We start from the raw sequence: 26,516 nt of genomic DNA, 5'->3' as shown, positions 1-26,516 counted from the left end.
ATTCGTACACAAGTGAATGCTGGCTGGGGAGGGCCCAGAACAGCCAATCTGTCAAGGATTAAAAGTTAATGATGAGGCACCGTAGGGATCCTCTTTGCTGTTGCATTTATTCAAGACACGGTACTTTAAACCTGTATGCATATAGAGCTGTAATAGATGTTTGTGGGGCTGGCTGGGTGAAACGACATAGTGCGCAGAAGCGGTTGCTTGGAGGTAAATACGTGTTGCTTCTGCATCCGTGCTGCTGACAGAGGTCGTCAATTATGTGTGAAAAGTGACAGTCTGTAAGAGCCACGCTTGCAATGTTTTTCCTTCTGTTTTCTTCCTAGCCAGTTGATTTTGAAGAAGAAAATATTTTCTCTTTTGATAGGAAGTACAGGAAGATGGAAAAGATGAGAGCTCCAGCGCTGGCAGAGCAAGCGTTGAACCTAATTAACGCGAGAGGATTGTTGAATGAGATGGCAAAGTTTTAAAAGGATGCACGCTTATTCTGAATGACTTGAAGGGCTGAGGGCAGAGTGTTATTTGGCCATTGCTTTTGTTTTTGCTGGTGTCATTTTCGGGATTCGTATGTCGTGACCTAAAGCAGTGCAGATGCTGTGCGTATGGGTTGCGTTGCCCTGTACAAGGCCAGCTTTGAATTCACAGCCTAGGAAACACAAGCTATTGTGTGTGTTTCTTTGCAAACTGATTTTTCACAGAAATAACGGGTTTTCTAGAGCCACCTATGGCCCTAAGTGCAAACCAAACTGTTGTTGGGAAAGAACTATTTCCATAGCAATCTCCAAACTGCTGACCCCAAGGCAGAGGGAGAAAACAGGGGGAGAGCAGTGGGAGGCAGTGACAGAGAAAACCTGGTGTGTATGGCAGAGCTCCCATTAGCCGGTTTGGGAGTGGGAGTGGGGCAGCCGAGCTGGGGACTGACTGCTGTCCTCCTGCAAAGTAAACAAAGGGGTAATGCCAGAAACATGGCCACGTTAATTTGGTACATAATGTACTGAGGAGAGGATTTAATTCTATTGTATATTTATCAAAGCGTGGTTATAGACAGATTTTAATATTTAATCTGTATGTGTATTTATTTTCCCTATTTCCTTTAAGCTCATAAACGTAGACCTCATCCAGAAGTGCTCTGGGTAAACTCGCTGAGGTTTAATCTCCACGTAGGAGGCAAAGCTCTCCCTCCCGTTTCCCTGGAAAATGTGTCTGCCTGCTGCGCAGTTGCTCTACTCTGGGATTGCTGTAGCCAATATGAAGCGAGGGCGGTAAGAAAAAAGCTGCACAAGCATCAGTCAGAGTGCTCTGGGTTGTATGTCAAACCCAGGGCTTCACGTGAGCTGTGTTTGTGGCAGGAGAGCAGGAAAAGCTGTAGTAGGGAGAAGTAGAAATACATCAGGAAGAAACTTGTCAGGGTATGTGGGATCCACTTGTGCAAATTTCCAGGTTTCTCTTTTGGTTTTCATTAGGATTTCACACTGGAGTTTGTTTACAGTGCTGCTTCTGCCACTGTTAAATTATCACTTAGTGTTGTGTATTTAAATTCCGAAAGCTGTGGCTTGGGAGATTGTTAAGACTTTCATATTCTGCAGAGAAATATAGAGACAATTTAAAGGAAACTATATTTGAGCAAAAGCAAGAGTAAACTGTTATTTTAACACAGCAGTAATTCCGGTAGATTTGAGAGAATCTATTTTAGTAAAATAATGGTTTGCATGAGAGATTTCTTACATCACATGTAATCAGCATTGTTTACTGGGCTGTTTGCACTATTTTCAAATTTTGTTTTTGCATATTTATCTAATTGGTAGGCTTTGCCTTTTCAAACAGAAGAGGGACTTTTCTATGGAGTTCTTAAGACAATGGAGGATCCATGTACGCTTAATAATTGGAGCAAGCGAACAAGTCAGATACAGGATATACAAACAAGCTCCTTATAATTACTTTAATAGTAAATTAGTGTAAAATACATGGAAAAAATCAATTTGAATTCTTCTTAAGCTCTGTAGTAATCAATGTATTTTCACGTGGATAAATGCTTTGCAGGAAATTGTCTGTGTTATTTGAAGGTGGTTGGTTTTCACTTGTAGCTTTTTTCTGCTGCCAGTACCTGACCTTTGCTGTAGCAGTGCTGTGTTTCTGGGATCTCTTTCCATGTTGTCCTCTCAAGACAAGAGTGAGCTTGTGCCACCACAATGGCTGTGACAACAGAGAAATCAAAAGGTTGCTTGAAATCATCAGTGCGTTTAGTTTTACTGTACTCTGACAATGTGCGCATACTTAAGAATCTGAGAAATGCTTACTTTCTTCCAATTTGTAAATAAAGTAATGGTTTTACTGGTCAGTTAAAGCTCTTGTTGGATGTGGATAATTAGCTAGCCTTTCGTTCTGACATTCTGACTGCTTTTTTGCTTAAAGAAATGTATGCCCTGTGTATGGTTTTATTATTTATAGAGACATTTGCAGTCTTTTTCTCATATAGTGTCAATTATTTATTCCAGTGTATTTATGGCAGGTAACACTCAACAATGAGGTGACTTTTTATGCTGAATCTTAACTCTGTTGAAGTAAAGTGGGAGTTTTGTCTCGGTTTCAGAGGGTTAAAGATTTTACCTTTTGTGTGTAATCCTGGAATTTGAAGTAAAATTCCCATTAAGGTTAGTGACTGTAATTGGGAGTTGTGCTTAATTGAAAACACTGGGTGTGTTATCATTCATTTTTGTCTTCTCTTAACAAAATGCTCTGTAACTTTTAAATGCTTATAGTATTTGGTCTAATTTTCTAAAACTGAACAGATATTATGTATAATGGTGCAAAAAAAAAAAAAAAAAAAAAGAAAAAAAAAAAAACACCCCACCAACAACAACTGAGGATTGTTTACTTTCTGTGTTAGTTTTGTTGTCTTAATAGTAATCATCTGTAATGCATCTACTGAAGATCGTAATAAGGTGATTTTTGATAATAATGAACCTCCCCCTTGTTAATTAGTTCTTACTTTTGTGAGGGTTTTGTGATTGCATCTAAACCAAATAAAAAGCCTATCTTAAGAACTCTCTCCCTGTGTCTTTCTAATGGCATTTCATATTATTTCAAACGTAACCCTTGTTTCTTTTCTTTTTTTTTCCAGATAGCTTTGCACAATGAATTATTAAATTTTTTTCCATTCTAGTATGCCAACTGCCATAAAGTTTTGATTCTGAGAGCAGCGTGAGAATGTTTAATTGTCTCATTTCCAAAACTTGTATTCATTTTTTTAAATGACTTCTTAAAAGGATCGAAAGAACTGTATGTTGTATTAGAAACCCGTACGTCCTTTAAAATCATCTTTGAGTAAATTAGTTGTAAGCATAGTATTTTCCCTTGCTGATAAGTTCCTTAAGAACATCATAAATAACACGTGAAAGAACTGAACTGCTTTTATCAACTCGCATAGTTGGATTTTACCGTTTGGAATTAAACATTTGAGGTTGTCTTTTACTGCCTCTGTGAAAGTACTTTTTGTCTCTCAGATTGCATTTTACAGGTAACCACACCAAAATGGCGAAGCCTGAACCCAGCAGCGCCATTTGTGGAACAAAATGTAAACTGAAGCTATCTGAGATTAAATGAAGCCTTTGATATTTTAAATTCTGTTGATTATGTGGATATCAGCTTTTTACAAGCAGATAGAGTATTTAAACTTATAACATGTATTAGACTTCTATTTTGTTTTATACTCTAAATTACATTTAGCTATACTATTCTTGTTAGGAATGTCATGGTTGCTTTGAGTCATTTAAGATAAATTGTTATAGACAGAGTTGAATGGTGGGTTTGTTCTAAAATGCACCGGTACAGTCATTGCTCAAGGCAGAGGAAATGCTTAGGCTGATGATTGCTTCTGATTACTTGATTTCTTTCAAGATAGCTACAAAAACTAACGTTCCCTTGTAACTAAAATGCATAAAGAAGTGTTTGAACAGAAAGAGCATTAGGACTTGTTTTATGTGGCGGTCTTTGGTTTGTTTGTTGTTGTTATGTATTGGTTGTTTTTTCTCTAATAAGGAGGGAATAGCATGGGATTTTTACACTTGATTTACTGTCATTTTTAAATAGCAGTAATTATACCGGAATGCTGAAGTGGATTCAAAGTTCAAGCATCTACACAAAAATGATGCTATCATTAGTGTATGTAATGTAACTTTCCTCCCCATTTGTCAATTCAATGGCAACATAGACACATTCAGGCATTTTTCTCTTTGTATCAGATTTTCAGTAAAGCACTTAGGAAGCACAGTTAATATGTTTATTTTCAAAGTAATGAACATAAATAGCCATAGCTTGCTGGTTTTTTTTTTATTTGTTGAGGGTGCAGTATGCTGTTACAGTGGTTGCCTGCTTGTTTTCTTTGTGTCTACGTGTGTTATGTATTAGTTGTGGTGTACTGTAGCAGAGTTTGTGGAGTTTTAACATTATGTTAGCAAGATGTGATTAATAACAGTAAAATACGAGTGTAGTGACTTATTTGATCAATAAGGGTGTGCAGTGTTGAGGGTTTCACAGTTCTTCTTGTTATTTCTTTGAATGTTTGCTTTAAAGTGAGCTGTAAGTATGTGGAAATCAGTAGCATCCATTCATAGATAGTGCACTGGAGTGCAGTTGTTGTTAAAGTTTCTGTGTGTATATACATTCAGGGGGTCAAGAGTGGCAGTCCTGAAGAGCCAAGTTCAGCTGAGTAGTTCCTTGCTGCCAATTGCTGGAAAGACAGCTTTTCCTTCTGGAGCCTGTCCAAAGGACAACTTCTTTTTGTTTTCACCCTGGTGTTTGTCTCTAGAACCTGACCGTGTGTATCTCCTGGTCCTCTAGAATCAGCTGAAGTAAACAGAACTCCTCTAGAGGACCTCTCCTCCAACCTTATGTAGACAACTACTAGAAAGCAGCATGAATTTTCCCCTCCACTTGGCTGCACCTCTGTGAGCTGTAGAAGAAACCTGGGTTACTGGTTTAGATCACATTCCTTGTTTCCACACTCCTTTACGTTGGATGAATCCTGTAGTTTCAGGGTTATATTTATACTTGAGGCTTAGGCATTGTTAGCTGGACTGATAGAAAAGGCACCGTAAAGGTTACTTGCACTTTTACAGAGGGTAACTTAAAACAGTGCACTTCAGTTTTAGAGACAGACAATAACACTTGAGCCTTACTAAAGGACAGCAGAGGAGCATCATCTCTGTTAGGCACTATGGGCAGCTTTCCTGAGGAACAGGCATTGTTGCTGAGACTCCTCTGGTAACTGGTGTGCATTGGAGGTGTGCTACTATCTGGCAGCTGCAGTGCAGTGAAGACCTCCAACACCAGTCAAAGCAAAACTAGCATTGTTCAGCATAAATATTTGTTCTAAATGTGAGGGATTCAATTGGAAGTCTATTAAAAAACAAAAACAAACAAACAAAAAGACAATATTTTGAGTTCTGTTATCTACCCAGTTTTTCATTATTTACAAATTATCTGTTTTTCTTTTCAAATAATCAATTATTTATCAGTAGTGACAGTCCTGAGTTATGCATAGGTGTAGGAAAATAATAACAAAAACCAATTTTTTGCACACATATTGGAGGGCAATGCGTTTTCTAAAGAAATGCACTAGGAGCTGCAAGTGGAGAAGTAATGCATCTTTTTGGCATTGAGTTTGTTTTCTGTCAAACCTGGATTTGCTTGTCTTGGTTATACTCAAAATATATACAAAAAAAATAAAAATTACAAAATAAAAACCAGAGTGTCTTTTTATCTTAACTATTTCTGTCATTGGTTTGCTGACTGAAAAACTGAAATGCCAGACCTAAGCCCCTCCTCTGATCATAACATCTACATTGCGGAAGAGGATCGTAGTAGCCTGATTCCATAGATTAGTAGTGATTCAGTGTTTTGTTTACATTTTGTCAATCTCTTCAGTATCCTAGAGGAGAACACTTCCTTCCTGGCAGATGGCAGCCCCAGGGCCATGCACCTGCCATGACAGGCTCTGCGCTCGTAATCTACCCCAGCATCGCTGTTGACAAAAGGCTAATGACGGGAGACTGTCTGCCTGACAGCCTCAACAAAACAGGAGCACATTTGTCCTTCAGCCAGGCTCTGAAAGATCTTAGGAAGGACGTTTGGGTGTATACGCAAGAATTATTGTGGCATTTAATTTAGAAGCTTTCGTGGTGTGAGATGCTTCTGAGATAATTACGTTGTAGAAAGCAAAGGGTGCCTCAAAGAAGGGATTTTCTGTTTCTCTGCTGGAGTGACACCCGACTTCCTATTCCACAGCTCAGTGCAGATGGTAGGAGCACGTGTGTGATTTAGCCATCAGGGCTGTGGGGTGCTGGTGCGGGGCTCAGCCCTGCGCTGCTCGGAGGCTGCCGTTAGCTGTTTATGAATGGTGTGTGCCGCGGTTGCATAATGCATTCATTTTTCCGTCGTCTACCTGCTAGTGTTAAATGTTGTTATTATGTCACTAGGCCAGGATCTCTTAATTTGTCTTTCCTTCACTTGTGTGTTTGCATTAGGTTGCCGTTCTGATTTGAAATGCACGTGGGTGACGTTCCTTGCGGACGCTACCCAAGGCGAGGGTGTCTTTGAAGTAGGCCAGGATGTTCTTTGCTAAATTTAAAAACTACCCAAATATTACCCAGAGTTTGTAGAGTATTAAGCGGGATTACATGACGCACGGATTAGACATTGTTGAGCAGCTTGTTTTTGTTTGAAGGGGTCAGAAATGGAGGCACTGGGGCTTGAGTGCAATGCCAAGCTGGGGAACTTGCCACTACCACAAATAGCAGAAGTTTATTAGAAACAACAGAACGCAGTGGAAAGTCTTCTAAGCTTTTTCAAGTGATGCTTTAAAAAATGTGTCTGAAACGTGCTCTGGTGATGAGTGCAAGGTATGAAACTCACTGTTCAGTTTGGCTCAATTTCACAGGCAGTTTCAAGTAGATGAAGAATAATGCTGTAAGCAAGACTTGAGGTGAGGACTCAGCTTCTCTGTAGTCAAAGATGAATCATTAAATCTTTCCAGTAGCAGTGGGGAAAATCCTGTCAGTGAAATTAGATCTAAGCAGTTTTAGTTTTACCTATTGTCTTGTGTCTTCTCTGGCAGCATATTATTTAAAAATGATGTTAAAGAGGGTTCTTTATGTCCAGTTTAACCCTTCATTAAATTGGCAAACACGGTCAGGCTAATGTATGGAATGAGGAATTGGAAGATTTTTCTTTTGGATCTGGTCTTTTGCTCCCTGCAAGTTTCAGATTTGTTTGAATGAGACATTCCTGTGAACATCTTCTGTGGGAAAGAGGCTTGGCTTTCATGTGGGAGGTAAGCTACCAGGCAGGACGGGGAGAGTTGCTGAGGACAAGAAAGTGGTAGCGAAGCTGGCTTAGTTAGCCTTGGAGGATGGAGTAACTGACCTATACAAAGTTATTCCTAACAACTACTAGTGCTACATTTTAGCATTATTTATAAGGAGCAGGAGTAGAACTGACACAAACCCCTTTAGGTCATTCCAGGAAAGGATTTATTTGCAAGGAGGTTCTGAGATTTGGATCTGAAAGGTGGAGGTGAAATTCATCTGTATGGTAGTTTCTCTCAATTATGTCATAATATCATTTGGAAATATTTATAAGAGGCTGGACTTGCATCTTTTACAATGAAGATTTAATTCCTGAGCAATTGTTTCTGCCAAAAATCAATGAAGCATTAACTGTAATAATATTGTCTCTTTAGCATAACAAGAAGAAAAGTTATGTTTCTGTTGTAATAATCAAGAGCTATTGATAAAAACTTGTGATGATGATAAATATTCAAATTGTTTGTGAACTGCAAAAATTGCTTTATTATGAGCATTATTTACAACTAATTAGTCTTGATCTAATTAAACTCTGAACATTTATATTTAGAATTGGAATCAAACTGGTAAAGCGGTGCAGGGGTACGTAATTCACTCCATAGTGGTCACAGAACTTGTTTGTGTTCATGACTTTAACAATAGTTACTGGAAATGAGTATGCAAAGAAGCATAAGGGATAAATGTATGATTGTAGAGCACATAACGCTTCAGGGAGTTGGCTGTAAACATAAAATGGGAGTATTAATGACCTTATAAACCCAATATTCCAGCAGTTCCCTTCACAAATATCAAAGCGGATTCTTGCTTGCACAAATAAGTGCTAGGATGCTGCTGCTTTCTTTTGGAGCTCTACAAAAATATAATTTGTCATACTTCTCTGTTTTAATCTGTAAATGACAAGATGTTATTTGAGAAGATAAACCTTTAACAGTAACTGGTGTAATCTAAATAAATAGTAGATTGTATGGGTTCTAAATAAATAATTTGGTAGTAATCAGTTGAATGTTAACCAATAGGATGATTTCCAGATATAAATGCACCAATATATTTCAGCACTGTAAATGATTTCTAGACCAAGTCCTCTTTAGTTTTTTTTCCCCATTAGTGCAAACATTCAAGTGACAGTAAACTTAATGCAATGTAAGAGATGGTAATGTTAGAATAGTGTATCTGTTGTTTTTTATTGTTTTATTATTGGGGCTACAGGGATGATGGTGAGGGAACTGGAGTATCTCCCTTACGAAGAGAGGCTGGGGCTGTTCAGCCTGAAGAAGAGAAGGCTGAGGAGTGGGGGGATCTTACCAATGCTTTTAAATATCTGAAGAGCAGGTGGCAAATGGGTAGAGCCAGGCTGTTTTTGGTGGTGCTCGGCAACAGATCCGGTGGCAGTGGGCACAAGCAGAAAAACAGGAAGTTCCATCTGAACATGAGAGAGATCATCTTCCCTTTAAGAGTGACAGCACTGGAGCAGGCTGCCCAGAGAGGCTGTGGAGTTTCCTTCTCTGGAGATACTCAGATCCCACCTGGACTCTTTCCTGTGTCACTTGCTCTAGAGAACCTGCTTTAGCGTGGGGTTGGGCTAAATCATCTCCAGAGGTCCCTCCCAACCCCCATGTTTCTATATTCTTGGCTATGATAGGAAGCATAAACAATAGTCTTATACATGGAGCTCGAATGAGCACAGCTTAACTAGTGTGCTTTATGGCAGAAGGAGCTGATCTGTGCTCAGAATGAGGTATGTAGGACATTTAGGTACCATGCTGCTGTTTGATGCAATGGTTATGAAAAGTCAACTGAGAGAGTGTTCTGTGAGAAAAGTTATCCCCCATGTCTGCTGCATCTGTCAAGAACCTGGCAAGATTTGACTTCCCTTCCTGGCTATGTGGATGCTCTGTCACCATAGTAAGAGAAAGTAATGCAACACTTTATACACTTCACACTCCTCAGCAAGTATTTTTCTTCTTTGTACTCATAAATTGTCTCTTGTAGCTTTACAAGACAAAACTTCAGCCATACAATTTTAAAACACTTACAGAGATATTTGAATGACTTTCTTTATTTGATTCAGGCTTGTGTTTTGCTTATTTTTAATCTGCCAAAGGACATACTTGCATTGATTATTTTTTTTTTACTCAAAATTTCTACATGACTATACTGCAGCTTGCTGTTTCCTTAAATGAAGCATGGATGCGATATTAAGGTGTGTTCCAAAGACTTAAACCCCCAGCAGATGGGAGTCATGGGTCTGAGTGCACTTAGACAGAGAAATGCCATGCCTTCAGCAGTTCTCTACTTGCTGAAGTTAAAAGGAAAACATTGAGCTCTTCGGAGGTTTCATGTGTAGGACGAAAGTTTGGACTCTATATCCCAAGTGGAACGAAGCATACACATTGTGTCCTTAGGTATCTTAGCTCTGATTATGTGAGTATTAAGAAACGTTTCTTTGTTCAGTATTTCCTGTTTGTTTGGTTTCAATCCCATTCCCTTTACCAAGCACCAATTTTCAACTGGTCTTTTGGAGGCATTTTCCCAAGCACTGTGCTGACAGCTGCCTGAGCAGCCAACTCTTATTCATTGCACTCGGTAGGCAAGCCTCCAGCAAGCTCTGCTGAGGGGGGCAGAGTAGTAGGCAAATAAGTCCTTTATAAAAACCTGTTACATTCTTCTTTATAATCCTTTATTACTGTTTTTTAATTATGTAAAACCATTGTTTTGCTCAATGGTGAAGCGGCTTTAATCATCCTCAGATTAGTATAGCAGTCTGTGTATACCTGAGTAAAACTTTCATTTTCCTTCTGTACTCTAAGAAACAGCTCATTTTGATATGTGTCAAAGAAGGTGTTAACTTGTTACTTATGTAAAACACAAGCAAAGCTAATTCTTGCTAGGAAGCAGGAAATGCAGTGTGTTTGATACACAGAAAACTGTTTCTCATCAGTTTAAAAAACAAAGACTAGCACAGTGCTGAAAATAATTATGTTTGATTTTCAGTTAATCCAGGAGCAGGGGATGCTTGTCCAAATTCTGTGATTTAACTAAGGAAAAAACACTGGGGATACATGGTACCCAGAATAGTACTTGAGATAACCCTGTGGGGTGGTGACACTGAGTGTGGGAATGGACAGCAGCGTCGTATGTCTTTGATGTCCAATTGCTGTTTCTGTGTTGGATCAGATCTTAGTGGAGCTTTTCTTCCACAACATGGATATTTGGCCTGAACTACATGGTGGCACCTACTTTGAAACTTCTCTTCTGCCTCTATGAAGTGATAATTTTTAATCTTACTTTGACAGAGATTTCAAAGTTTTTCGTAGCAGCTATCAGATATTAATAGGGAAGCTTACAACCATTTCTTTTCTTTCTCCTGAATTGTTTTAGATCCCTTTTTGGACCGTTTTCAACCACATTATATCTTTCTGATATCACAAGAATTAATTACTTCAATTAATTTTTTTCAGTGTACTTTAATTAAAAATAGCTGCTGGAATTAAGAACCTCTGATACAGAGTAAGCTGCCAGCTCTGAAGTAGTCCATGGGCTGTAATTTGTAAAGCTCAGTGGAAGAACCACTCATTTAAAGGCTGTTCATGCTGGATTTATTTTATACATGTTTTATGGAAATATTTTTCTCACCTGAGTGAACGTGTCGAAGTCTTGTATCTACTGTATGGGGAAGTGTTCCCGTGGTCTTTTATCTTAAACATCGATTGAATCTGGCTTTTTGATTTAGGAACTCTTCTGATGAGTACAGGGGAGGCTGAGAATCAAACTGGGAAACAGTGGTGGAGTTGTGCCTCAGGTTGATTGGTTGGTTTTTCTGTTTGTAAACAGACATCTTGTGTTTGCTACAGAAAAGTTTCAGTTGGATTGTTTAGCGTAGGCTGGGTAGGACTATTTGAAAGGCAAGGGAACATATCCCAAAGGAGGCAATTTACCCATTCTTCTCCTAATGTGTTTTGTGGGATTTAGTGTTTCTGAGCTCCTGATGGATGCAAAAGTGTCGTTAATAGGCAGAAATATCTTTGTCTGAGGCCACAGCGTTATCACAGTACCTCAAATTCTTCACTGTGTGGGCCCATAGCACCCTGGAGGTGCTCAAGGCCAGGTTGGATGGGGCACTGGATAGCCTGAGCTGGTGGGGGGCAGCCCTGCCCATAGCACGAGGTGGGGCTGGGTAAGCTTAAAGGTCCCTTCCAACCCAAACAGTTCTGTTTTTCTGTGGTAAAATCTTAGGGGCCTTAATACATGTGTTCAGAATAAAGCTGCTCAGTTCATCCAGTGTTGAAGGTTTCCAGTGTGAGTGTCTCCAGTAGGAACCGAGTGTCAGTATTCCTGTTTTATGTTTCTCCATATATGGTGCTTTCTTCATCTAGCCATGTTTTTTCACTACATGTAAATCTAAGAGATTTGAACTCCATCTGTAGACATCTCATTAGCAACTTGTTAGGAGCGTAATTAAAAAGTCCTCTTAAAATGAGGTTCAAGTTTCCATTAGTAATCACTGAAAAGATAGATATATGAACCTTTAAGGTATACTGAAAAGGCAGGTCAAGGCCAGTCTTCATAATTGATACAAACCTTTTGCCTTCCCTGACTATAGAGGGAGCCTACACACTTAGCATAAAAGAGGCATGTAACTTCTGGAGGCTATGGTTTTGTGTTGTCAAATTTGCTATTTAAAACAAAAGGACTTGAAAACAAGAGTGATATTCATATGTGTATCCACCGGTATAGCTAAGCAGTCCTGCCTGGCCTGGCCTTGCTCTCTATGATAGTTTATGATGCATTGTGTGTGTTCAGTAAATGTGAAATTAAAAGGGATTTGTGTTTTCTCTAGCTATGCAGCTGCTGCACTGTTGACTGAACACTTTTCAATGCATTTCCTGGTCTCAATCACAATACATTAAATATGCAATGATATCACCTCCTTAGAACTTGGAAACAAACTTGTGCTTTAAAGCTGCAGGCGTATCAGGGAAAATATTTGTTTTGCAAAGCGTTTCTTCTGCAGTCTTTCTGCAGTGAGTATTTCTACAACAATATCTTAGCTTTTACAAAGTCTCATGTACTGCATGGTATTCTCCAGGAGATTCCAGATCATCCATTTGACATCCTGAAGTGCTCACAACACCTACGTGAGATGTCCTAAATAGGTTTAGAAGATTAGGATGCTGGCAGTGGGAGAAAATACTCCAGTTTCTAGTACTAGAAACACCCACTGAAGTCTAGGGAAATTCTCTGAGCACTGGTAGGTCTGGAGCCAAACTTTCAAGTGTCATTCATGAAGTGACAAAGATGGGTGTCAGTCTTCTTGCTGTATAGAAAAAGTCCTGACAATTTCATAAAGATACTGCTCTCACTTACATGGTCACATGGTCAGACTAATCGCTCTAAGTAGAATGTATTTTTCAAAATGCTGTACAAGATACAGGCAAACCTTAAGAAAACTTTAAAAAGTAAAGAGAAAATTAAGCATCAATGGTTGCTTATAAGCGTATTTACATAGCAACATATCAGTGAAGCATTAAACAAAAGGAAGCAAAGATGCATTTGTGAGAGCACCTGTGAGATAAGGAAAAAACAGAGCTCTTGAGGCAGCCAAGTACAGCTTTATGCAAATATGTTCTGAGAGCTCTTGTAATTACAGGAGAAAGAGCCTCATGCTCTGCAGTCAGCAGTACTGGACATGATTGATACCTATTTTTTGTCTCTTTTTCAGTCTCTGAAGTTTGGAGAAGAGTGCTGGGAAAGCACACTGTGCTTTGAGAACATAATATTTCTTATATTTAAACAAATGTTCTTTTCTTGGGAGAAGTAACATTTTGTACTGCAGGTCTCACTATGGAGAAACAACACAAGTACATGCTGTTTTTGAAGCTGAGATTCATTGTCTGTCTCATTCTTACTTGTTCCTTAGGGTAGGTGAAACTTGGCATTCTGCATCTCTTTAACTACCTTTCTTGAAAGTGAAACTTTAGCATCTGTTATTTGCTCCTGCAGATCAAATAAATCCAGGCTTGCTTCAGTTTATTTCTGCAGGAAAGTTAGGGACGATTCAGGGTGCGTGCAGAGGAGCTGGGAACAATCTCATTCATTCTGTACAATCTGTGCTTTTTGAGTGAGAAAGAAAGCAAAATATGAGTAGGACTGAGGAGGCTGTTCTATGCAGTTGTTGTTTTCACAAGTTGTTTTATGGCTAACTTCCAGTTTTTAAACTGGTCTTCTCAGGAGATAAATTTTAAACAAAAAATACTTTTCTAAACGGTTTACTGAGCTTTTTGCCTTTTCTATAAAACAAAGTAGCGGTTATCCTCCGAATGTGATATGTGGATGATGGTTATGATGCCCATATGATGAATATACATTCTTTCCTTTTATATCCTAACATAACACTTCCATATGCATTACAATTCATATCAGCTTCAGAAATAAATGCTTTTTCATCTAGAGATTATCTTCAGAGCAGCACACTGTAAAGGAACCTACAGGTACCCTTGTTTGTTTTAAAAGCTAGCTTTATAAATGCATCATAGAAACGCTTTTAATTTTTCTAGCATTTCTCAGGAATGTTAATGCAAGGGAGGATAAATCTAGTCTGTAAATAAGGAATCTAAAGGGTGAGGGTGTTGAAATCAATGGGGGTCTAAGCACCTCGCTAAATTTGTGAGTCCCAGTGTAAGACAGTAACCAGTGTGCCAGGTGCGTGTGTTGGCTGCAAGCCTACTGTCTAAGAATGTTAGTGAGAGCTCAGCTTGTTGTCTCTAATGAGATCGCTAGAACTACTTCGATAAACATTATCTTGAAAGATGATCATGGCCTATGTGTACCTGAGAAAAGGGTAAGATGCTTTGATCATTCTCTGTGGAGGTATTACAAAGTATTTGCTTAACCTGGTTCTTTTGGTTCTGGGCAGGAGCTGTGTCCCAAATCCCATGTCATTTGTCAGAAGAAAAAAAAAAAAAAAAAAAGAAAAAAAAGAAGTTTTTTATCCACAATAAAATAAGCGTGTATTTCCTACAGTCATCTTCAGAATTATTTCAGAGGCTAAGCAAATTTTAAGGCTTGTTCACAGAAGGATGTAGTTCCCTTGTGTCCGTGTTGTTATGTGGCCCTGGCAACATACTGGACTAGACTATCACTTGTGACTGGGTGCCACAAGCGAGCTGTTGAGGTCTGTTATGAGTGAAATTTACGTTTTTCTAGATTTCACTTTTTTAGATCTTTTTGTTCTCAGTGAGTGGAAAAATATACTGTTCTTGTGTGCGTGTACAGTGCCTTAGCACAAGAGAAATACAGAAGCCAGTTTACAGAATGACACAGCCTTTAAATAAGAGACGTTGGCTTTATTGATGGGCATATATCTTTTTTTTTTTTTTAGTATGCACACTTTTGTATATGAATGCTTCAATTACTGTTTAGATGAAGTTAATAGAGGAAAATGGTTAAGGGCTTAACCTGATTCGTGTTACTGTATTAATAACTCTGCGCTCCTAGAGACATGGTTTTAAAAAAGCAGGAGTGACATTATATGCAACAAGATTAAAGGCAAAATTTAGCTGAATTAAAATATGTAGTTATTAAATGATATTCATAATGATACTTTGGAAGATATAACATTGAGAAAGCAAACTGTTCTTACTTTGTAGCATCCACCAAAACACATTGGCTCGCTTTTCTTTCAGTGTGAAAGATTCTTACCTGATCTCATGGGGATAAAAAACAACTCTTTCAACGTATGACCAGAACAAATGTCATTTAAAAAAAAAAAAAATGCAGAAAAAAAATCTTCATCTAAACTTTCTGAGAAAGGATTGTTTAGCAAACAAATTAGAGGCACTATCTGTGTGTCAAATATTGAAAGCCCTCTAGGAAGCTATATTAAAAGGGAATACTTCTTCTGCTTCTGGCTTTTTGATTATTATTATTGTTTGTTGTCCTTAAAAGAGGACTTGAAGTAAATGGGCAAAAATAAAGTAGTGAGCTTTGTTGAGAAGCACTGGACACCTGTGGATGTTTCTTTTCTCATTGAGGATTTCCTTGAGAATGCTAAGCCTGCAGCTTCTTGCCTGGCTTCATTTTCCTCTTGTTTCTTTATTATTAACTAATTCACATTGACAACAATGAGAACACTGTTGAAGGTTTCAAAAAGATTTCTAGAAAAACATTGTCAAAAATTGAAAACTATCTCTTAAAATGTTTTGCTATTCCCATCAGATGCTCAAAGTTGTAAATGAGAGTGTGACAACAAGGGAAAATGGGAGGGGCAAGACTGTCATACCATGCATGTGGAGTTGTTCCTGTTAGCCTTTTCCCTGCTTTCTTTTTCTTCATTTCTTCCCTTTCAAACTATCTCTTAGTGAGAAGCATCATCTCCCTGAACACATGAAAGTCTCAGAGCTGCAGCAGCTAGTTTTAGTGTGTAACCATCCAGTGAATTTAAAGTCCAGATGATGTGCAGAAGTGTGTTTGTCTCCTTGGTAAGCTGTCCCGAAGTCAGTTCGCAAAGCAGCCAGACAGTTGATTGTGAAAACTGAAGGCTGCTTTTTGTTTTAAAGCATACCACTCTCTGAAAGATAAATGTGTTCCTCTAAGATGGAAGAATGCCCTAGTCTCCATACTGATTTGGTACATTAAAAATCTCTTTTGATGCTAGATGCCTAAGCCCTTTCCTCAGTGATGAGGGGAGGGCCTGAAAGAAGTATTTTTGTTCCCCTAGCTATAAGTGGCTATAGCACTCTTCCACCATTGGCCTGCATCCTGTACCTTTCTGGCAGAAAAAAATCACATTTCTCTTTCCCCACTTCCATAGTCCTTAGCACACCTTAGCCATATATTCTTCAGTAGAGCGCTCTCATTCTTTTTTACTGAAGCTGCTTTCACAGAATAATTAGAAATCTGTTGTAGTGGAAAGAGAGAGTGAACACAACTTCCCACAATTTGCGTGAGTCCTTATCCCTGTTCCCATGAATATTTAAATGTTTAATATGAATAATTCTTCAATTTAATCACTGGAAAAGATTGCTTTTTCTCCCAAGCGAGGGAGAAAAGGCATACTTTTGTGTCTTTGAGAGCACTTTACCATTGTGTGTTTAATCATGGAGGTAACCCAGTGGCTTAGAAGAAGCAGTCAGAGTTCAGTGTTGACTGTTGGTATTTGAAATGTCAGTCAGGTTCTTGCTAGTGGCTCTAACCTGAAGTCCACTTCATGTTTCTTTTTCTCACCGTTGCCTGCACGAGTAAGGTCTACCAACGCCAACAGCATTTTGATGTGTGAGAATATCAAGCTCTAGTTATGAATGGTCTTTCCTGTAAGACATTGTTGCCCTTGCTAATGACTACTGATCAGCATATAGGAGGATTTGGTCTTTGCTCGCAAGATAAATACAAAACCATGCACCTCACAGACTCGGAAAATTTTTGATAACTTTTATTCATCTGAGCTTAGTCTGAAATAAACCAGGTGAAATGCTGCTTAGAATTGCCTGTTTCTTCTCCTAACCTATAAGGAACGAGTCATTCTAGCTCTTCACTGAGTGAGTAGGTCAGAGATGTAGAGGTATGCACTGGGGATGCCAGAAGTTAGCTGAGATGAATATCATCTAGTGTGCGCTGTAAAAGGTAGATACGCATATAAACCTGTCGCATCTCTTAAGATGGACTTAGTAGGTAGTCCAGTGCATTAGTCACCAATCCCTTCCTTCCTTGTTCTACCACACTTTTAAGGTGGTGAGCATGTTGTTTTGCAAAAATCATCTCTAATAAGAAGCTTCCAGCCTCACTTTATATTCAAAATGGTGCTGCTAGAATTTACTCATTGCCATCAGTTTTTTTTTTCTTTCCTGGGAAGAGTTGCGCTCTCTCTTTGATGTAGCCAAAGGAGCTATAAAAAATCAAGCCAACAATCTAATTGAAGCTTTGTTTCCAGTGTTCTGGTTTTACATCTGCATTGATAAAGGAACAGCGTGATGGTTTGCAAGGTGGGAGGCAGTTACAGTTGCTGGTAACGGTCATCAAACAAGAACATGACTCCTTTTTCCATTATGGCTAAATCCTATACTGGTAAACTGCAGAGTGGCTCTTTGGCTGACCGCCACCAACTGTTCTTTTTAGTAGCAAATTTCCTATGTAGTTTCCACATCTGCTTCTTTCTGTCTGAGTCCCTCTTACAAACTTGCCAGTGGAAGGTGAAAAGGACTAAACGTTTTTTCTCATGTTTTGTTTGCTCAGAGAAGCTTGATTTTTTTTTTTTTTTAACCTTCATTTAAAATTTTTAAGCAGTTGTATACCCAAACTGCAAGAGAGAGAATAACTGAACAAATTTCAGATAGTACTATGTTAAGGGTGTTTTTTTGTTTGTTTGTTTTTGTTTTTTTTTTTGTCTAATTACTTTTATTCTTAATCATGGGACTAAATCACATCTATACAAACTTGTTTAATACTATATAATGTCTGTAGGTCCGGAATTAAGGGGTATGATTGCAGATGTATTAAATTTATCCTGGAAAAATGAATATGTCTACTCTCTTAATTTTAAATGTGAAGTGTCTATTTTTATTATAATTTATGTGGGAAATGTATTTCTGGACCAGCACTCTAGCTATAAATTCATTATAATGACATTTATAAGTTTAATCTTTTATTTTCCACATAATTACATTTTAATGTTTTAGTTATTCATATTACAAAATCTATAAGAACCTTGACAAAATGATATGAGCTACAAATTATATCAAATTCTGAAATCAACTAAGTGTAGCCCTCACTGTCATCTGCACTTTAACTTTACACTCAGCTGCTAGTGAAATTACATGTGAAGTAATTGCAATTCTTGTGACTAGATGGTATCAAATACAAATGACTTTGGTTTTGTTAGTAGCTTTGGATAAAAGTTGACATTCAAATTGTGTGGATTTCTGCACGGATCAGATGAACATTTCAGTCTCCTGTGCGTATGCTAGGGAACAAAAACAGTACTTGCAACTGCTGGCATGCAGCATCTTTTTCCAATCTAGTGTTTTGTTTCCTACTTTAAAAGATATCATCTTTCTCCATGTTAATCATAATAGAACTCAATATGTTACGGTTTTTTTAGCTGTGTCACTCAAGAGAGAAGAGTACTATAAAGCTTATGTTATTAGAGATAATTCTGGCCACAGCATCCCCACTTTGCGACTTTAAAGAAATGTGGTAATTTTCATTATCAGTCACGATTAGTCTGTGTTGTCCCCATGCTTGCTTTTCTAAATTCATAAAACAACAAAAGCATATCCAAATAACATTGTGTGCTGTTCCTTTGTGGACTTATGTACCAAAAGGGCATAGATAAATATGATGAACCGTGTCTTGTTTAAATGAAATAATTATTACATGGCTTTTTAATTTCATGGTTTGGCTTGGTTTTGTTTTTCTTTTTTTTTTTCCCAATTGTGTGTGGAAGCCCTTCACTTTGGATTGCTGTTATTCATGGACTTCGTAAACTGTTAGAGCATACTGCTTTATGTTTTCCTGTGAAATGTTATTATGGCAAATGTTTAAGCTCCAACTGAAAGCTTTACTTGTGATGATGACCAAGCTTTGCTTTATTTGGTTGGAGCAGTCTCACTGAATTCTCTGGAAGTAGTGGTGGAGGCAGATGAGCTGTTCTGTTGTCTTAGCAAGGTTGCTTCTGGGCTTTTTATTGTATATATTACTCACTAAATTGCTTAATGAGAGTCAGAGCTAGATAAGGAGCGGCTCATCCTGTGTGTTTTGCAGGTGGGATCTGGGTCCTTGGGCTGTGCCATCTAATGGCATGGCTCAAAGCCTACAAACACTCCTGCTGTTAACCTTGGGATTCAGTTATATCAATAGGATTGCTCTTCTAGGAAAAAATAATTTGCAGGATCAGAGCCTTAATCAATTTGGCAGGCGATGTGGAGAAGGGGGAACAAAGGGATAAAGCCAGGGAGCTGTTTACCTCGAGTCATGGTTTGGGTCTGTGGCAGTGCCATGGGCTCCCCACCCCGCACTCTACCCACTCAGATGGTCATGCTGCCACTCGAATAAATTGACAGGCAATGAATAGCCTGCACTATGTTGAGCTATCAGCTATGTGTATAGCCCTGTCCTTGTGCTTGCCAGCAGAAGAGAATCATTTTTAGGAATTTAGAAAAATTTTATTCATTGCTTATTGGCTTTGAAAATAAAGAAGCAAAAGAGATATTTATTTGATTAGCTAGTGTATTCTCTTCACAGTTTACTTAGCAAATCTTCAAGCATTTGCTTGTTTCCTAGCAATCTGTGTGTGTGTTTATTATCTGATTTATTCCCCAGAAAGCAATGGTGGAATCATATGATCTGAAGTAGGTCTGGAAATTTCAGCAGCAAACAGGGAGGTTTTTTTTGTTTTGTTTTGTTTTTTGTTTGTTTGTTTTGTTTTTTTTTAATAAAGCCCAGAACCAAGAGGGAACTTCAACATTGAATCAGCACTTTGTATTTGATTTGTGTGTGCCCAGGGGAATGAGGTTATCAAATAATATATTTGTGTCCTTTAGGAATTTTGTTTAGTCCCTGGATACAGACAATGTGTACAGGTTTAACTTGTAGTGATAGATTTAAGTGCAGTGTTGATCTGGGACTTGAAAAAAGTAGGAGTTATTAATGACTGCATTTAACAAAAACAAACAACAGTGATATTGACATAATTAAAAATATCAACAAACAAAAGAATATTTTAGTGTGGAAGTCAGAACTTTCTGCTTGCTAGTAGGCTTCCTCTGAAGCTGACACTTGCTATTGTGTGTGTTGCAGCATAATACTAGTTATCGTGTCATTAGAAGGGAGCTTTGGCTTAGATATTAGGGGAAAATTCTTTACTCAGAGGGTGGTGAGGCACTGGAACAGGTTGTCCAGGAAAGCTGTCGGTGCCCCATCCCTTGGAGGCATTGGATTTGGGGGGCAGGGTAGATAGGGCCCTGGGCAGAGTGGTTGGAACTGGATGGTCCTTGATAATCCCTTTCAACGCAAGCTACTTATGATTACCAAGGATGACTTTGGGGTTAATTCTAAGGTTATAGACTAGCATTATAGTGTCTTTGGGTGATGTGTTGATTGCATTCTGGACTGTAAAGCTTAGGCCCACAATCCCTGTTGTCCTCTTACAAAACCCCATGAACCAGGTTTGGGGAACCTTTGAAGCACAGGCTACCTCACCCACTCCAGTTTATGTCTGGAAAGTACTTGTGTTGTAAGAGCAGTGTCAGACTCAATAACTAACAATCCTCCCTGGTGACCACCATAGGTGGACATACTTCTTTAAACATATTTGCTTGTTATCTTTTCATGTACAAAAATCTCCTCTGCATTCCCATTTAAACGAATTATTAACTTCATTTGGCTCTAGCTATTACTCTCATGCAGTGGTAACCTAAATTTAGCTATTGAGTTGGTTTTTAGTTGGAGGAGGAAAGCAGTAACACAGAAGCAATGTGTTTCTTAAAATCATAGAATCGTTAAGGTTGGAAAGACCAGTAAGGTCATCTAGTGGAACTATCAGCCCATGCCTATGACCTCACTCAATGTGACATCTATTTTTCTTGAACACTTCCAAGGACAGTGACTCCACCACCTCCCTGTTCGAATGCATCACAACTCTTTCTGAGAAGAAATTTTTCCTAATATCCAACCTGGACCTCCCCATGAGCACTCACTCTTGTATCATGAAGGCATACAAGTGAGTGCTTCATGTGCATCCTGAATAAAAGTCAGAACAAAGTGGTGTGTTAGGCAGCTCAAAAGAGGGTTCTCTGCTATCTTCTGAGAGCCACCCATCCTGCCACTTGTTCTCCCTCCCAGCCTTGCTGGATGATGATTACTAATCCAGGTGATTTTTCTTTGTTGTTTTTATGTGTGTGTTGTTTGTTTGTTTTTTAATTTCCAACTCCACATTTAAAGTTTACAAAACCCATTAGGGTATGATTTCACATCATGGGATCCTCAGTACCAATAGTGGTTGGATTTACAGTTTGCAAACAGCAAAAGTGAGGGATCTTACTCTCATTCCAAGTTTTCCATGTCCTCCTCTTTCCATCTCAGCTCCTATTTCATACTGTGCATTCAAGTAGTATTTTTAGTCCTACTGACAGTTTTGAAGTTCCCTTAGTTGCATCATAAACCAACTCAGGTTATTAATTTGAGAAGGGGAAAAAAAAAGTGTCACTTTATGATATTTGAATGGCTAGATTTACTTGGTGTTAGATAGGAAAAGTTGCACCAAATAAATGATAGTGGATGTGGACAGTGAGATGCTTTCTTTTTGTTTGGCAAGCTATTAATTCATCTCAGTGTGCGTCAGTAAACTAAATCCTAAGTAACATCCTAAGTAACTGATCATAGAGCAACTCCAATTGACTTAGACAGGACTTATTTCTTAAGTAAACCTTAGCTCTGAGAGATTCAATAGCAATTTAGCAATTCTCATATATATGCCAAGATATGTCAACCTGTGTTTTTTGTGTTGACTTGAAGAGACTTTGTATTGGTTTATCAGAAGCTCATGTGCGATAAAATTTGCAGACAAACACTACCCTTACTTTAACTTCCAGGTTTCATATAGAATTCACAGCGATCCCAAAGCAAATACTTGTATCTGTACAGTTGAAATTAAAGTATTATGGCTTTTCTAAGTAACAGTGTTAGTACTCAAAGTATTCCAGATCATTTCAATTTCTGGGAAAACTTTTGTAATACATATACAAACTGAAGTTTTTACTTAACTTGTAAACTTGGGATAGCAACATACAAACATCAAAATTGCTGTAAATCACTAGATAAACTAGACGCTATTAATAGCAAGTATGAGGAATGTAATGCTGCAGCTTAGGATTGTATGGGGCTATACCAGAGTTAGCACCTTTCAAAACAAAGTGTCAGTGTTTTGCTATGTAAAATGTATGGTCTTGGTTTTTTGGTCACTACTGTTTTTGCGTTGCTGCTTTCCAAATGTTATACCAAATTGGGGAACTCTATGTAATAAACAACATATTGAAGAAATTTGATTTTTAATGAACATGTTAACAAACCACCTTTATGTTGTTATCCCTCTGGCAGTGGCACATCCTGTCCATTCCTTTTTTTGCAGTTTAAAAAAAACAGTCAGCTGGGTTCTTTAAAAAAAAGATTGGCCAATTCATAAATCAATTTCTGTGATACTGCATAATTCACCTTAGATGTTTAAAGCAGCTTTGTAAACAGTAATCTGAAGAGGGTTCCTTCCATGTGCCAGCATGCTCACTTTTCTGGAATAATAGTTATTTAGTAAACCAAATAACTAGATGGGCCTTTCTGCTTATGTTTTTTGGAAGACTCTTTCCCTTAAGTCCATACGGTCTCTTTTAGTATCTGTAAATGGATAGCTTTCAACAACAACCAAACAGCGAAAAAACTACTGTAGTTAATATCTGCTTTCTACAACACCTTTTTCTTACCAGATAAAAAACAGTGAGGATCACAACTTGAACTGGGGGGATTTCATATTAGGTTTTCTAACTGGTTCTGCTGGGGCTTGCTGGCTTGAAGAGCCACAACGGGGAAGTTGGACACTAAGAAGTTGGTGTGGGATTGGAAAGAGCTCTCTTTGTTGCCTCTGTAATGTCTTACTATGTATACAAATAGAAAAGCAGTTATTACATAGCTTTTTTTCCATGCAAGCCCATCCTGAATACTCTCTGTAAGGTATTTTTTATGCTGTTTTAATCATTTGTATGATTTTTGTTGCAGCTGTTACTGACTCTTTGTCATTTTCCTTTTCAGAGTGAAGGAGTTAGTTTTATCACCATGACCTCAAAGAGTACAACATTCAAAGAAGCTGCTCGGCATATATGGTTTTCTGTTGTTCTGTTTTGTTTGTTTTTTAATTGAAGCTGCTTAAGGTTTACTTTTTGTTGTTGTCATTGTTGGTCTGGACAGTTACTTAACTTTCAAACTGTTGTGAACTAAACCCTATAGCAAATCAGCGAGGAAGGGAAAGCAACCTGCCCAACTCATGTCCTGTCAATGGCATCTACATTATCATTTTGCTGCTGTTTTGACAGAAGTTGAAGATGTTCTTTAGACAGTAGGAACTTTTCTGCCGGCCTCTTTAATTAATGGCCAATGCCTTCATTTCCTTTTTCTGCAAAGACAAACTATATTTATCCTTCAACATATTGGGGGATTCTGTGGCACCTGCTGAAGCAGTCAGATCTGGTATTTACTGGCATAATTTCAAGCCTATCACAGTACTACCTACCTCAGTTCAAAGTAAAGCCGGATTTGCGGTGTTAGTGTACGACAGGACCTCCTTTATCTCTATGCTGAGTCTCTCAAGAGCGGTCGCCAGCCTTACTGAACTCGTAACGCATGCAGCTGCTACCTGCTCCTCCATCACGAGCTGCGGTGTCTGATTCTGGGATGGAACCTGGTGAGGGCACTGGGAAATCTAACATGGGATGGAACTCTGTGGATTGGACTGGGACAGAGAATTCAGAGGGGTTGAAAACGTAAAAATAATAACATGTAACCGAAGCGACGTAAGTTAAAAGAATCAAATTGTATTGGGGTTCTCTCTTTACCTTTGACACACTTGTTTAATTTTCTCTATGTAGGTGTTGATGTAGGTACTTCAGATTGCAAAAGCCTTTTCTCCTATCTACAAACTCACTTTTGTCAGCTAACCCTGTTCTTAGATGCGTTTCTTGTAACCAAAAATCTAGGTAGGCATGCTAGGAATGCAGGGATGATAGTGGGTACTGGACAGGTTCAAACACTAATATTAACACAGTATTATCTTGCCATCTAGAAAGTCCTGAAATCTGCCTTCTACTGGAAGAGCATCATTGCAGCTACAGGCATTATTACAGGGAAAGAAGAAACGTTGCAGTTGCTTATCCAGAGTTTTTTCGAGACTACTTGTGCATCACATTTTCAGTAGTTTGAAAACACAAGTGATGTGGCAGCATCACTATATGATGTCACAAACATCATATACAACTGATGTACCAGACTAGCAGAATGTCGTGCCACCTTGTTTCTCCTTTGATAAATTTGTTGAAGAGTTTGTATACATCTTAATGGTACCTCCCCAGTGCCTGCTCTGCTAGACATGTAAGTATTACTAAGTTATTTGAGTTATGTGAGACATTTTTTTTTAATCATTGTGCTAGGTGGGACCTGTACATCATTATTAATAATGCTTTATCTTTTGGGATTTTTTTTTTTTTCTGAGGAAGATAAGAGTCAATGTCATACAAATGTAACAAATGACAATGCGATCTTCCTGCTTACATGGTGACTTTTTAGAACTGAGGATTGTATTACAAGACAAAGATGAATGTAAACAATTTCCTTCCCTACCCCATGACATTATTTACTTTGTAATTTTGGGGGATTTTAAATCACAGCAATGCGTAGGCTAATACAACATTAGGTCTAAAATAAATTTAAATATCTAATCTGAGTGTTGTTTTTTTTTAATAATAATAATAATGCTAAAAGTGGTTCTAAAACATTCTAAAATGCTGCTCGTTCAATTCTGGAACTGAAAATACAAATAATATTGTTGACATTTTCTGTCTGAACCTCCCCATAGCACTGAGTGTGGTACCTGCTGAATACAATATTTTGATCTTCTATTTTGAAGTAGCCCCCTGTACCAATTAGGAAATCATGCCACTAAAGTAAATGGCTAAAATACATACATCAACTTCAAAACGAAAACTTGACAATGTAGTCAGTTCTTCTCTATCCTGTAGATTTCACAAAGGCATATGCAATACTTACATTCTTAATTTAGTTTACAGAATGGAACCAAAATGTATAAATGTTTTGTTTGCTAAACTTCACAATGTATATTGGGTCTTTGTACATTTTGCCTGACTTACCTTAAATTTAAAATATTTTTTGCTATATAACCTTAACAGTTATTAAGCAGTGTTTTCTTTTTGGGTACGTATTGTTTCTGGATATCAAGATGTTAAATATATTTCTTGCTATTGTGATATGACAAGAGACTTAACTTATCTTGCTGTGTCTTCCAATGTACACGCTGTATATAAGGATAAATGTGATGCTGCTGGAGACCAGAATAAACGGAACTAGAGTAGTGTATTGTATTTAGTCTGTATTGATCATGGATGCTCTCCTTAATAGCCATATGCAATAAAATACATTATTTATGAAAGGAGTAAAGTATTTCTGTACCTTTTTTTTCTCTAGAGGTGGGGGCTTGGGTGTTGTTTATGTGAAAATCACTTTCTTATAAGTCAAGCATGCTTTCTCTAAGTAAATCTGCTATGCCCATACTTACTTTCTTTTGTTTTAACACACAGAATGCCCCTGACAATCCATGAAATTATTTTAAATCTTTTCTTAATAATAAAGAAATCTGTATTATAAAGGGGAAGGAAACAACCAGGAATGGAATATGGTCTTAATTTTTAATTTCAGTTTATAAAGCTCTTATCCCAACAGCAGGTGAATGACTGTGCAAGTCCCACATTTAAAGTTAACTGGAGTGAAATTCAGTCAATACGTCATGTTCTCCTGGCCACATCTACTACTAAGTGGGCTGATATTTTCATAGTTACCTTGTGTTTGGGGCACAGTTGGAGAAGCATATTAATACAACTTTGTTTTAAAAGGACAAAACCCCATCTCACTGCAGCAAACTCAGATTCTTTCTCTGAGTGACTGTAATTGTCTGTCACTACAGTAGGATCATCTTGTTGCTCCTGAAGTGTCCATATAAGCCACAGAATCATAGAAGGGTTGGGTTGGAAGGGACCTTTTAATGATGATTTAGTCCTCCTTTATGAGGCGGAGCAGGAGTGCTTTCTGTCTTACAAATAATCCTTTGATTTTATGCATTTGTATCTATTTGCTTTTCTGCAGCCCTATGCTGTTGTGGCTAACCCTTACTTCATGAAAGCCCACATAGACTTCACTCCCTTACTGTTCAGAAATTCTTTATCTTGGAGCAGAAGAATATAAATCCTATCTCTATATCATCTCTTTTACTTGATTAAAAAATGATTTTAATTATATGCCCACCATGTAAGATACTGCAGCATCCCACCTCATCTGTCTAAAGGTGTAATAAGCATATTTTCACAAAGAAAGCATTAATGTAAAAGCACT

At 38.0% G+C, this 26,516-nt stretch overlaps 1 protein-coding gene across 7 annotated transcripts in view; it reads left to right on the top strand.

Annotated features, from left to right (window-relative positions):
* The window catches only part of IRS2 (insulin receptor substrate 2), a 30,236-nt gene extending 4,676 nt beyond the window's left edge, over positions 1-25,560 (top strand). For 2 of the 7 annotated variants that reach the window (XM_085215442.1, XM_085215434.1), the window contains exon 3: positions 330-19,238. In XM_085215442.1, coding sequence (XP_085071568.1) covers positions 330-473 — 144 coding nt within the window. In that variant the 3' untranslated portion in view covers positions 474-19,238. Of the gene's footprint in view, positions 1-329; positions 19,239-23,153 lie in introns of those variants that run through there. The other 5 variants (XM_085215449.1, XM_085215455.1, XR_014880825.1 and 2 more) reach the window with 4 other exon arrangements.
* Positions 25,561-26,516: the final 956 nt, after the last annotated feature.

This window comes from Meleagris gallopavo, chromosome 1, assembly GCF_905368555.1.
Source record: "Meleagris gallopavo chromosome 1, MGAL_WU_HG_1.1, whole genome shotgun sequence".
Taxonomy (NCBI): domain Eukaryota; kingdom Metazoa; phylum Chordata; class Aves; order Galliformes; family Phasianidae; genus Meleagris; species Meleagris gallopavo.
The sequence above is the reverse complement of the archived record's forward strand: the minus strand, read 5'-3'. Positions and strand labels throughout refer to the sequence as shown.